This window comes from Ambystoma mexicanum, chromosome 9 (genome assembly GCF_040938575.1).
Source record: "Ambystoma mexicanum isolate Mex_15411 chromosome 9, UKY_AmexF1_1, whole genome shotgun sequence".
Taxonomy (NCBI): domain Eukaryota; kingdom Metazoa; phylum Chordata; class Amphibia; order Caudata; family Ambystomatidae; genus Ambystoma; species Ambystoma mexicanum.
Window position 1 is genome coordinate 713,288,380 of NC_090931.1, and position 13,919 is coordinate 713,302,298.

At 40.2% G+C, this 13,919-nt stretch overlaps 1 protein-coding gene across 6 annotated transcripts in view; it reads left to right on the plus strand.

Annotated features, from left to right (window-relative positions):
• The window catches only part of PIKFYVE (phosphoinositide kinase, FYVE-type zinc finger containing), a 1,728,392-nt gene extending 1,717,839 nt beyond the window's left edge, over window positions 1-10,553 (plus strand). For all 6 annotated transcript variants that reach the window (XM_069615606.1, XM_069615608.1, XM_069615605.1 and 3 more), the window contains one exon: window positions 8,233-10,553. In XM_069615606.1, the coding sequence (XP_069471707.1) occupies window positions 8,233-8,348 (116 nt within the window). In that variant the 3' untranslated portion in view covers window positions 8,349-10,553. The remainder of the gene's footprint in view (window positions 1-8,232) is intronic.
• The last annotated feature ends 3,366 nt before the right edge of the window (window positions 10,554-13,919 follow it).

The following is a 13,919-nucleotide window of genomic DNA, read 5'->3' on the forward strand; positions in this document are numbered from 1 at the left end:
TGATTTTTTCCAACATGTCTTCAGCATCATTTCTGAGGATTTTTTTCTTGTACAGTTTCAGCCAGTTTTTGTGCTGTTGCCTCAGTTTCCGAATTTGCTCGCTCATGTCATCTGGTAGATTTTCTTTTTAACTGCCCCATTTTCTGATGCATGATCTTTTTTCTGGCTGCAACGGTCTGGTCATATACGTGGCAATGTTCGAATACCTGTCGCTTGTCCTTGCCTTTTTTCATTTTAAAGGCTTTGAATAGGACAGTACAGTCGATTCTAGCCTCTCCACTTTTAGATTTCAAGCGGGTAGTCCGCTCGTCCAGGTTCTGTGTAAGTTGGGCGAACCTTATTAGACGGAATTCGAAGGCGATTTCTGCCTTGTGTTATTTCCAGCATTTTATACATGTCACTGCACCGTTCGTGATGGGCAGAATACCAGGTCATGCTTAACAAATTGTGGTTGCTTGATTCCTTCTGTATTACTGACAAGGCTCTCACGTTTATCACTATGTTTATAGACGTGCAAATGTAATCCAGGAACTGGCCCCGTTTAGAAAAATGTTCTAGTCGCCTTACCTGGAATATCTCCCTTGGTACTGCCATTCAAGATTATCAAATCTTTTGAGGACGGCATTTGCTGCCAGCACAGACCTCTTGCTTCAGCAGATGTTGCTTGAGTCCGGTCGGTGTCGCATAGCACACCACTGGCATCAAAACAAATACGATTTATATCCCCACAGAGAACAATCCACGCATCTTTGTGCTTCAGTCGCTGGTCGTCAATTAAATCAGCTACTTGATCAGGGAATGCCATGCACTCAGTAAGTGCCGGATTCCATACAGGTTAATAAGGATCAGTGTCTTTTTGTGATTTAGATCGCCCCAAGTCACCGTGCCAACCAGTATTTGGATATAAGGATTTGGGGAAAGAGATTCAACAAGATCAAAACCCAAGCAGACTTTAATGGCGATTAACAGGCCTGATGATGGTCTGCCCCTAAGACCTTTGATCGCTGGGTTTAAATACACTTCGTAGCCCTCTAGTCTTAACCATGTCTCTTGGAGGCATGGAATGTCATGGTTGCCAATTGATGAATCGCCCCCCAAAAATAGATGGACGAAACCCCTTGTGTTCCAGCTGGCCAACATCACTGGGGTCTCCTCTGCCTCCTGATCCAGTTACAGCATGTTTATTTTGTCGGCCAAAAGGCCCACAAGCCACTTCCAATTTTGATCGGACCCTTTGTGATCTCTTGAGTTGTCCCCTTTCTGGTCCCTTGGATTAGTCTCAATCTTCTGATTCTCCCTTCTTGAGTCAAACCTCAGGGCCTCTAGACGCCTAGATCTATAATGTGATGAATCCTTGTTTCGGTCTCGGGATGCATGTCTCTGTCTGTGCCAATCATGGGACTTCTCATTCTCTGGGATTTCTGTCTTGGATTCCCACTCCGTATCTTGGATGGTTCTCTTCTGTTTGCCTGCCCATAAGCACACCCTTTAGAGCGAGCCTGGCTGACTGGCGTCCTTTGGTTTGGGGTTGCCAAACGTGGGTGTCTTCGTGGGGGCTGAAATTCCATCAAGTCAAAGCCCAGTGCTCTCAAACGAGTTGCTTCTTCAACTAAAAGCTGGCTAATCAAGGGTCTTGATGGATAGAGGGCTACTCTGTCCGTGCAAAGTTCATCTAAGAATTCAACTGTGATCAGATCAACCGAAGTAAGAAGTTGCAGTCTTGGAACATGATGAAACAATCGAACCACGTTTGCCCTATTCATTATTAACCCATCATCTGTAGTCTCTATCCTCTCAAGTAGTAGCCCATCTTGACAAGAGGGGTTCAGCCTATGGTGTCGCCCCACATGTTTTCTTTTTTCACTCTCCAATTTCCCCAGCTGGGACTCTTCAGTCCAAGCTAAAACAATCAACTGAGGCGCGCAGCCCCTTAGGTACATGCACAAGTACAAAATTATTTACAATCTACTACCAATGTCAAATTGGATAACCCCTGATTAAAATATTTGTAAGTGCTCAAAAAGAAAGGAAGATTACTGTACCCACACCCTACCGCCACTGTTATTTGGGAGCACCAATTATCTAGTTTGATCCTCCGGAGGATTCTTAAATCACAAGTTCTAATCCATGTTTATGGGTGTTTTGGTAGTGTTTTATTTGAATAGCCAGTTCTTCTGGGATTTTCTTAAAGCTGGTTGTTTTTCCTCCATACGCAGATGCCAGGAATAGAATTCCAGAGCTTGGTCGACGGAAAAGAAAAGGATGATCCATTTTGGTATTTCTGATTGCCACTTGACACTGTTAAAAAGACCAAGTTATTGGATTGTATGCAGGGGTAGAAATGTCAAGCTGCAAGCTACTATCTTTGCATAAAAAGTCACTTGCCCCCTCAATTCTCCTCATTGGCTTGTAGTGGATGAATATCCTTGTGGTATATTCCGGCCCCTGGCATAAAAGGTGTGGTGAGTGATTTATAGGGATTTTAATGGAATCCTATGTTTGATCAGGAACCAGTGGAACATTTGAGGGGTGGGCAGCAATGTGTTTGTATGTTTGAACTCTTGTAAGCACCTTGCTGTGGCATTTTGGACTGTAGTCTGTTTAATAAGTAATTGAGGCGTCAAAGGTAGAGGTTGTTCGTATGTTCTAATCTGGAGAGTACATGTGCAGTGATTGCCATGATTCTGTTGGGAAGGGTAGCTATGGCATAATGCACTAGGTCATCCAGAGTTTGAGAGGAGCAGATTTTTGATATAGCTTTTTTTGTGAATTTTAGTTTAGCAAAAATGTATTGCACAAAAATGCAATACAAGAACAAATGAAAGTTATAATAAAAATATATATTTTTTGGGTTTTTTTTTTGTTTTATTGGTTAAACAAAGTTAAACCTTTAACATTCCTTTAACAATCCCTCCTCAAAGAGGTGGAGGCCCCCCAAATTAGGTTCAAGTTCAAAATCCCTAAATGATCACCCCTAGGCCAGAATCTCCAGTTGTTTGGGTGGCGTCCACCTCAGACTCCCCCTCCTCCTGCTCCAGTTTTAAGGATTCAACAAATTTCAATGCGTCCAAAGTACGGCCCACTTTCTCAGCTGTGATGAGCCTTTCCCAATACTCTTCTTCGTTCTCCTCCGAGATCAGGCTCGTATAATTTCCCATGTACATCAGGCGATTCAATATCAGGTTCGGACAAGTTAGCATCACATGCCTTATAGTTTCCAGTTGGTCCTTCTTTCTGCAAAATCTACAGTATGCTAGTGATTTGTCAATTTGCCTTCTTCGCCACCATATTTCTCTCGAGTGCCAGATGTTAAATCTACAGCGCGTAAGCAGATCTCGGTAGTGCTGTGAGGGAAATTACCTCAAATATGGAGGTAATATATTCAGAGCTTTGCGTTCCCAGATGACATTATGACATAGGTCTCGTGTTAATTTCTTTTCCTGCGTTTCCTCCCAGTCTTTTTCCCGATTTGTTCTTTTAGCCTTATATGGGTTATTTTTCAGGGTGTCTTCCGAGATCGCCAGGTATTTTAAAGTTTCTTCACATCTCATTTTCCAGTCTTGGAGAATTGAATCACTACTGGAAAACCCTGGCTTTGCTAGGATTCTGAATGGCACGGGTGGATTGTCCAAAATACACTTTCTATAAAGCGATAGTGATTTCCACGTCGTGATTGAAGTGATGGATTGCAGTCTTAGTTCCGATCTTATAAGTTCCAAGGGTAGCGAATTTGGAAGGCGCAAGATCTTTCGCCAGAAATAGGCTTCGCATAGGTTCCAGATAAAAATAATCATACAGACAATCAAAGTTAACAAATATTTGTTAATGTTACAAGAATATATAAATGTATTCTTTACAATACCGTGCAATCTCTAAAAAAACTTTCAAAGTCTTAACATCCTTTTGATCAACCTCACAGCAGCAATTATAAGAGAAATCTGTCTACCACTCAATATTCTTCTCCAAAAATCCTGCGAGCCAAGAGAAGCAACATCATATACAAAATGCATAAAATATGCTTTCCTTAGCTCTTGCAGGATCACAGAGGGTAAGAATAAATGCTCTAAAGATTCCAGGGCAGAGACATCCCTGCGGTATCAGCAGGTTCTATTCGCACAAATCTTTTTACTTCTAGCACCAATAATTTCATGTATGAGATACAGGTTTAAACGCAACGGCAAAAACGTAAACCATACCCAACCATTTGCAGGTTTTTATTAAATAGTGAGGGAAAACCTGAAATTTTGTTTCCACTCGCCCCAGAAAACAAAATAGTTTCAACCCATTTAGAGAATCTCTTGTAACACACTAATAATTCCCAAAAATTCTTAACTTTTTTTTTTTACATAATCCGGGTTACATATTAAAAAAATTACGTGATAGGGAAATGGTACTCAATGCATCATCGCAACCTTTTACCTGATCCGTGAGGGCATCAGCTTGTCAATCAAGTAGAGCAGCATACAAAACGAAAAAGAACTAGAGATCTCAAACTAGCCATTCCGGCCAGAGGCAAGGTCTTCCTGAGTATGGGTAAGGGGACTCAAGATCAAACTTTCAACAGGAACTTAGTGTTTTATTTTATTTCAAGATACGTTTTGTCCCCAAAGAGCACATATGGCATAACCATGGCAATGTATAACTGGTAAAAGAGAGAATTTACCATATTTAAAACAATTTTTTAAAAATGTGTGATGCAAAGAGCAATGCTTTCATCCGAAGGGTCTTTAAAATTGCCTTTGCGCTACTTATTCTTAGACTATTATAACTAAGGTACTTAAATTCACTGATAATGTACTTTTTAATATTCCTAACAAACCAGGAGAAGTTTCCTTATGTTTTCTGGGCTGGAAAGACCACCATTACTTTCGTTTTTTTTTAAAATATTCATATAGAGAGCATTTGAATTTTTAATTCATCCAATGCTCCCAAAGCCTTTTGGAGGCCTATGAGTTTGGTTCATGATTACCAGGTCATTGGCATAAGCTAAACACTGCAGAAGCACCAAACGCAGTTTCAGAGGTAAAGTTGCCATATTTAAGAAACAATTGTTCAGGTCCAGAAAATACAGATTGAACAGGGCTGGTGCCAAAACAACCCTGGCGCAGACTCTCAAATGTCTGAAACTTTTCTGACCTGGGACCCTTACAGTCCAGCCTTAATTGGAGATGGGTATTGGTATGCAAACTCTTAATTATATGTTAGAGCTGGAGTAAAGCCCCACTTAAAATGTTTAGTTGACAGTTTATGTTTTACTAGATCAAACGTCGATGATTGATCAACAAAGGCACAAAAAATGGACTTCTTTTTTAGACGTGTCTGGAGAAAAAGGAAATGGAGCAAAACCCCATTTTGATTGGTGCCTAATCCCTTTCTGAAGCTTGCCTGAAAATGATTAATCAAGTAGGGTAATCTGGTGGTCATTTATGGGAGAAGACCTATACCCTTTCTTATAAATGGGAATCACCAAAACCCAATTGTCAGGATTTCAGAATTTCTTTCAGAGGAGTGTTTGAAAATCACACAAAATGACTTGTAGACCATAAGTATGGGTCCCCTTTTAAGATGAAGTTAGGCAGGCCATTGGGACCTCTAGTCCCATTGGTTATGGGCTTGAATATTAGACAATGTCCAATTTGGAAAAATCAAGTCCCACAGGGTTTTACCAAAATGACTGGCATTTTGAATAAAGTATTTTTACCTTGCACTCACCTCTGCATTCTTTATCAGGAATAATATTTAATTGAAAGTAATCATTGACAAGCCCTTTTGTCGTTCACTATGCTCCAAAAGGCTTGAGTCTTTCCCTAAAACAAGTGCTAGCAATAGTCTCAATGTCTTGCTGGTACAAAAGTGAACAATAACTCTTTACCCGGTTCATATAGGAACACTTTTGACATCTCAATTCCACCTTCCTATCCAGGGAGCACTGTTCCCTCTGCCACCTTATCCGCAATCTGCGCTTGCCTTTGTGTGACAGGAGGGTTGTCTCAAAGGTGTGAATTTGCCTTAACCTACTTATATGAAGACTCAAGCGCTACATCAAGTTAGTATTCCTAAAATAGTGCAGAGTTTTTCTAAATTCACTTGGATCGAAAAACTTGTTCCTTCTTTAGTAGGGTAAATCATATACAAAGCTGGACAATTTACTGTTTAGATTGCCCACAAAGTTTTTTGGTTGGATTAATTTGTTCTCACCGACATTACCCACTAGCTCACATAGACCCAAAGTTGTGTTTTCCCAGCTCAAGTCAAAGGCACACACCAAATGAATGTGATCACTGACAGAGGTGTCCAAGATCCCTCTCCCAAGACAACCATCTTGCATAGCCTGGAGACAAAAAAATAATCAATCATGGATAACTGGCTACCTCAACACTATGACGTGGCAGCCTGAACGTCTCTGGAGCAGTTCCCAAATAGTTTATGCAGCCCCAAAACCTCCATAAAGGGCATCCAATCTATCGCTTTCCTAAGCCGGGACATCTGACCAGACCCGGACTCAGACAATATTTATGAACACCATCATACTCCACACATGTACAATTCAAGTCGCCCCCTATTGAGATTGTCGCAGTATTAAATTGTGCAGCCCATGCGCTAAAATACTTGCTAAATTGTCGAGGGTTAATCACTTTATTTTGTTCCCAGATTCCAATATACATTAATAATTAGAAAATCAGGGGACCCGCAACCCCACCATAAGGTCTACCCAACTGACCCCTAAGTGCGGGTTCAATAAAAGAAACATAATCATCCAGGCAGAGGTTCTCTCTGGCCCAGACTTCCTCAAGTAAAATCATTTGAAATGTATTAAATACCAGATGGTCAGGATTCATTTCTAGAAGATGGGCTTTGATATGGCTTTTGCCTGTGATTAAACTGTGATGGTGCTGTTCATGAGGAGCCTGCGATTTCTTATTATGGCATCGACGGCGGACAGGTTCCCATTTTTCCCAGACATTGGATTGGTGTGAGATTCAAGGTTGTATTGCCACAAATCATCGGTTCAGTTTTGGTTGGATTAAGTCTGTTGTCATTCATGAGTTGACTTGCATGAGGCTTGTGGTTTACTTTATGAAGGGTTATTTGTAAGTTTGTAGATGATTTGGCTATCTTCTGTCTATTTGAAACATGTGTGGTCTGAATCATTTGAGTTTCCAGAAGGAGGACATGCAGAGGAGAGACAGAGAGAGAGAGAGGGGCAGTATCATTGGGGTACTTTGCAAGTGAGAATGTGGGGACTTGACCTAAAAAGGGCCCCCTTGTTTGGGGTTTCTTTTTTGTCAGTGAAGCACAATCTGATACAAGCAATGTGACTTAATGTGATGTCTTCCATTCTTATACTGGGAATTTCATGTCTGATAGTGCCACATGCAATGGAGATATCCAGAAAGATGAGTTTACTTGGCATTTTAGTGTCTATTATTTCTAAGGCACTTCCAGAAAGAGCAGAGTATACATTAGATTCCCCTCATAGATCTGACTCTTAGGAACCTATGGTAGAAATCATCATATTAGTCAGAAAGAACATTACCAAAGGTAAGTAATGTGCTCTTATCATTCCTCCCCACTACCTTCATCTGGGGAAACCTTTTTGGTTGGGTTTTCAGCTTGGTTATTGACTGGGGGAAAAGTGGTACCTCCTCTTCTTCTTCCACTGATAGTTGCAGGACCTCTTAACCTTCTTCGGAGCAAGTTTCTCACAAGTGCAATAGTTGTCCTTGAGTGAGTGAGCGAGCAAGTGGAAACAGTAGACAAAGGGTCAGAGGAGTCAGAAAAATGTATTTATACCCTGGCCCATTATTAAACAAATACTAATCTTAGTCATTACACCATTTCCCATCATTCTTAGCTTATCGATTCTCTTCAAACCTTCCACAAGTAGACCACTCTTCCTTAATCTGACATATATTAAAAATGTTACTTCCAACTATGAGCCAAACAAACGTCCTTCATTCACCAGTAGCCATATTGGTGAACTGATTGATACTTAGTTTATATTGGCATTTATGTCAAATGCGAGCATCGACCACAAGTTAACTAGGACAACACAGCAGTTCCAGTGGGTGGGCCATACAGAATGTTTACTCAAGAATTAACTGTTTTGACTGTCTTCTTGACTTCCTTTCATGCACTCTCACACAGTGCTGATGCCGCTCATGTTAACACTCTTATTATTGCAAAAATAAATGTATTTCTAAAAAATATATTTTCTTGTTTATTTAACAGGAAAAATGCCAACAGTGGTTTCTCCGGAGCTGTATCGGACCAGGTTCTGTGAAGCAATGGACAAATACTTCCTCATGGTGCCTGACCATTGGACGGGATTAGGCCTGAACTGTTGAACTGAAGCACATTCTTTGCACAAATTGAAATTGTGAGAGGACTTTGGTGGATCAAATTCGTTTTTAGAAAAAAAGGATGTTTGTAAGCAAAAGTGTTACATTTCACACTTTAGCTCCTCAAAAAACCATCATCTGCTGATAACACAAAAGAAACATGATGGCTTTGAAACTCCCTGGCCACAAGTCTAAAGTTTCAAGACTTCCATCGTTATTGCACTTTACTGTCTAAGCCAGTCTTGGAAAGAGTTGAGGCTGCTGAGTAACTTTCACTCCACATCGGGGCACTTAAGTTTGTTGGGTAAAAGCAACAATCAACACAATAGTATTTTGTTGGAATTGACATGTACTGTTCCAGAGCTAGCTGGAAAAATTGTATTCAGTATTTAAGTTGGGCATTGCAAAAAAGACAATCTGATTTCTTTGGACAATATTTTCATCTAAAAAATGTGTTCCCTTTGAGGGGGACACAATCATTTTTCCATTGTTTATACAGTTGTTTGGAAGCTGGAAAGTTGCGGAACAACACATAGGTGATTGGACGAAGATAACATTTTCAAAGACTCCACAACATTTGCCTGCATTTAGGGAATGCTTGAGTTTCATCTGCTCAACTGCTATTCCTTAAAGGGACAAGGATTTGCTCCACTGTAATATTCAATTTGCAATCAAGGCCAGTTATTTCCATGCTCCCATTCTCATTCACCTGCAGCATTGTTTACCCTAGAGGCAGAGAAATAACCATGAACATCGATAACCAGATTCAGAACAAGAGGGTCTGTGACCAATTGGTTGCTGGATTAATGCCGGAAACACTCCAGAGTGCTGGCCACACTAAGCCAACCACTGTCAATTGGTGGCCGCAAGTAATCTTTGAAAAAAGTGATCTGGTTGCTTGTTTCCAACCTTGCCATGCAGCACTTTGTGTGATAAACATATTTAATCATTTTTGCATCAAAATGGCTGGAATAGAGATTTTGAAAAACTAAAGAGTAAGTGCATAGCGCTTTCAATATTGAGTTCTTCTATGGGAGAAGAAAATGTTGAACATACCCGAGGACACCACACAAAGAAGAGCTGGGGAGCAATGTGTTCTATCCTGGTTTTATTTCATGTCACTTGTTTGTTGAGATCTAGGTATACATGGTAGGAAATACTTATTAGTTTAATGTAGTACTTCATACTTAGTATTCACCAAAGCAGTCATGAAAATGTAGAATCTTGACAAAGCATTCCATTGTTAACCCCCTGATATCACTAAATGTTAAAACTCCACGTGCACAAATCAGGTGCATGACAGGGGGTCGGGGCAGAGGTCTAAAAATTGGGTCAAATTCGATACAAAGAGTCTTTTTTGGATTAGACTTTAATTTTACTGTTTCTAAAAATATTCAGTTAAATGATCTACTTTCTGCAAATTCACATGTCGTTTTAGTTATCATGGGGTCTTTGGTGAACTGCTGTTGGCAGCAATGAAGATTGTTGAACAATTAGACTAACAAATATGTGGATGTTTGCAAATGCTAAGAGCCCCTTGATCAAAAAACGAGACCAGTGCTTTTGAGTATGTTATAAACTATTGCATCTTATGTTTTCCAAGCTATTCTCACTCTTCCTTGTTCTCCAATCTATGAATCTGAAAAGGACTGCAACAACAAACCTGCTAGATTTTGACTTTTACTTGGTCTGCTCCTACCCTTTCATAAGCATTCTCTATGCATCAAGGATCCCATAATCATAGCAATTGGTGAGGCCCAGTGACTAAGTATTAAATATCATTAATACAAAATAATGCCTGCATAGGTTGTAACTAGCAGTACCTCAGGGGCCAGCATGGAAAGTTGACCTTCAGCAAGGAGCGTATCCAAGCCATTTGTCAGAGATGGGGACAAAGGTTTACATTTTCTTTGGTTTCTCGCTGGCTCTTTCCCAGTCTCCCAACATATTCATGTGTTCTTTCTGGAAGTGACATTCATATACAATGAATGTATGTTTTGTTTTGATAATTTTATTATCCTTGACATTCCTTTGTTTGTTCTCACCTACAGAGTAATTTCCATTTTTGTTTGTTTGCTTGTATAATTTAACTGTGCAGACTAATTACTTCTTCCTAGTGGAACTGAACAGCCTTAATGTTTACAAGTGGATAACGACCTATGGAATGAAGACAGACCTTTTTTTAAATAAAATTACAGTTTCAGTACTTTACACATTCTGAGCAAAGCAATCTACTTTTCTTTATCTTTCTATTGGACTTGCTGACTGGCACTAACAACCAGTCATGTGCCTAAACATGATGCAGCAGTTGGGGAGCCACACAAATCTGTCGGCAATGATTCGAGAGGTTGGCAGTGAGTAGCTGGAATGATGATGCCATGGTTTTCACCCACTTAAACTCCAAAAGTGGCTGGTAGGAATCAGCAAGCCCATAAGGCTGTGCAGCTGTGACGCTGGTCTCTGCCCGGGGTTCAGGCATTTTCAGTGACATCTCGCACATGGGGATGAGATAGCGGGGAGGCAGAGAGCGGAAGAGGAAAAGAAAATCAAGGTTGCTTAGAAAACTCTTGAAAATTATATAAGGAGACAGCAACAGTGAAATGATTACCCCTTCAATGTCAAGGGTGTGTTTCTTGGGTACCTAGTGGAATCACGTTGGAGTGAAACCATGCTACAAAATATCTGTTAGGAACCTTTAAAAAGGGTGGGGGCATAAATGGAAAACTAGTGATCAATATTATATGGCTTTCTGGAAACAGGCACTTTGCCACACAATATGTACCCTTACTATCAGCACAGTGAATGTAGTTCTCTTGAAAAATGTTGCTCCATAACACAAGAGAGATAAGCACAAGTAATTTGCCGTGGAAGGTACCTTTCATTTGGCAAAACCTCAAATTTTAAAAGGCCACACAAAAGATGATGAAGATAGCTTTTGTTTTGAACAATTGGAAATATGTTTAGATAGGTTAAGTGACTACAAAATGAGTTGGGAATCAAAAATGAGAGGTTTTGAAGATAGAAATGATAAATTGAGGAATTAATTATAGAAAATTAAGAAAAGGCACTGCGATCATAAATATGAAATGGAGCAGAGCCAAGCTCAACTTCTGTTACCTCACTATATAGTCAGCGAGCACCTGAAGGGAAAACATGGGAAGAGGATATGCAGGGAAAGGGGAGGAAGTCATTCTCGAAGTACTGGGTGCTTCAAACAACCTGCAATGTCATGTCCACCTCCGCAGTAGCAGTGATCTGGCAGTGTTGCGCATACAAACAAATCCAAGGTCTTGCAGCCTTGGATGCATGAACATAACCACAAGTAAGAAAGGGCACGCCCCGGCCAGGCAAGTGAGCAGCACTTCCACAATCTGCTGAAATCCTGTCACAGTTTTGAAGGTGGTGTGTATAGTGCAATGGATGCAAAACTACAGGTTGTTCTGCCATTTGCCAGGCATTGGCACAGCTGGTGCTCGAAATTTGCTAATGATACATGCTCAATGGACATCTGGCGATTTGAGGAAATGCCTAAAGATTTTCCAAACATTATGAAAGAACCTGACCATTTTTTTATTTATTTTTATTTATTGTTATATGGTTATAAAATAACCTTTAACAAATCACAATATCATCAATCACAAAATTAGTTCACAACATAACACAGTAAAATCACAATTACATAACATATACAACATTTAAAATGTATCTCACATCACTTATGATTGACCATGACAAAGAGGAAGTTCCAGACCATAAAAGAAATCAAAAATAAATCCATGATGCATTATTTTTCCACTTATGTCGAGGTTAGCACCAATTTTCGTTTCATATAGTGTCAGTGCAAATTAATGAGACCATCATGTTCAGCATTGTCAACCATACATTTCAATAAGATGGAGAATCCAGTGACAAAGAGTCCATGTAATTTGTCACTGCAATAGTGATGGCATTAGTTCTTCCCACAAGACAAAGCTGCCAGACCGACTCACAATTAGTTAAAGCAAATAGATCAACATATTTGCCAAAGAGCCAAAGAAAATACCTCGTTTAATGCTCAATGCAGGGTGGTGATGATGATGATGATGTGACGCAAGGTTTCAACTTCGTTCTTTCCATGGCAAAATCTACAAAACCTGGGTTCAGGCCCATGGTGACCATTACGTAATAAAATCTCCCTAGTCGGTAAAAGATTCCAACAGAATCGTAAACATTTACCGGTAATTCTGATATCGGGTAAAGAGTTAAAAACGGGGCGAGAATGCCAGACTTCTTACGATCTTTGCTTAAATGAATTAATGATTTGTATGAATGCATTTTATCTGTTGTGTAGGTACAAACATGGCGAAATAAATTGGCTATCAATTCATGCTCTGAAGACCCAATTTGCTCCAATAAACTGCTACAGAAGTTTTAAAAAGCTTCCATGTAATGGTCCCCTTTCTTAGCAAAAATAGCTAAATCTACAAATAGGGTACCCTTAGACAGGTCTTGTATCTTAGAATAAAAATGCAGGTACTTCCAACTGGCCCTTGCTTTGAGGGAAACGTAGCCCAATTCGTATTGAATCAATGATAAAGGCACACTATTGGGAATATTCAGTAATTGTTTTCCAAATAAAGGATTCTAAGCAAGGGTGAACATCCAGAACCCACAGTGGTAACCCCATACTATCTTAAAGAAGTGTTGTGGCTAGAGAAGAATAGCATTACAAGATCCCCAATGCTTCTACAGCTAGGACTACAATTATTGGGCAAAGAAAATGCTTAAAATAGATGAACCATACGCCCCACAGATACCATTAGCAGCTCTAAACGGATCCAGGAGAGAACATTTTAAGCAAAACAGAATCTATTGGGAGAACAAAGGACTGATCACAATAGGAGACTTGGCCCCTGAAGGGACAATACAGGAGTTCCAAAGCCTAGTTGAAACCCACGAACTAAACCGCGGTCAATACATAACTTATGCGAGGCTCGCTGGACAACTGAAGACGCGATGGCCATCCCCAACAACCAGGCACACTGAGAACCCAGTACTGGGCCTATTATACCATGTAACTGATGGCAGACCTATGATATCCAGACTATATAAAATTCTCCTGGAAGAAATACCCAAAGACCTAACTAAAGAAAAGCAGACCTGGGAAGCAGAAATCGGAAGAGAAATTACGGATTAGGAATGAACTAAAGTGATGTTATATCCCAAAAAGATATCCAGAAAAGCCAGATTAAAACAGTTACAACTCGACATACTCCACAGAGCATATCTGACCCCCAAAAGGATATCGCTCTTCCCGGGAGCAGACACACCGAGCTGCCCAAAATGCACAAAGAGAAGGCAGGCATGGGACACATGTTCTGGTTCTGCCCAGTGATCCAAACATAGTGGCAAGAAATAGAACAGCATCTACGGAAGAATGGGATAATGGCCCAAAATTGGACAGTCGAAGCTTGCCTCTTAGGACTCTATAATTATCCAAATGAAAACAGAGCAATGAAAAGTATAATAGACCTGGCATCGGCACTGGCCAAACGACGAATAACAATGATATGGAAAGCCAAGGAGGGACCAAAAGTA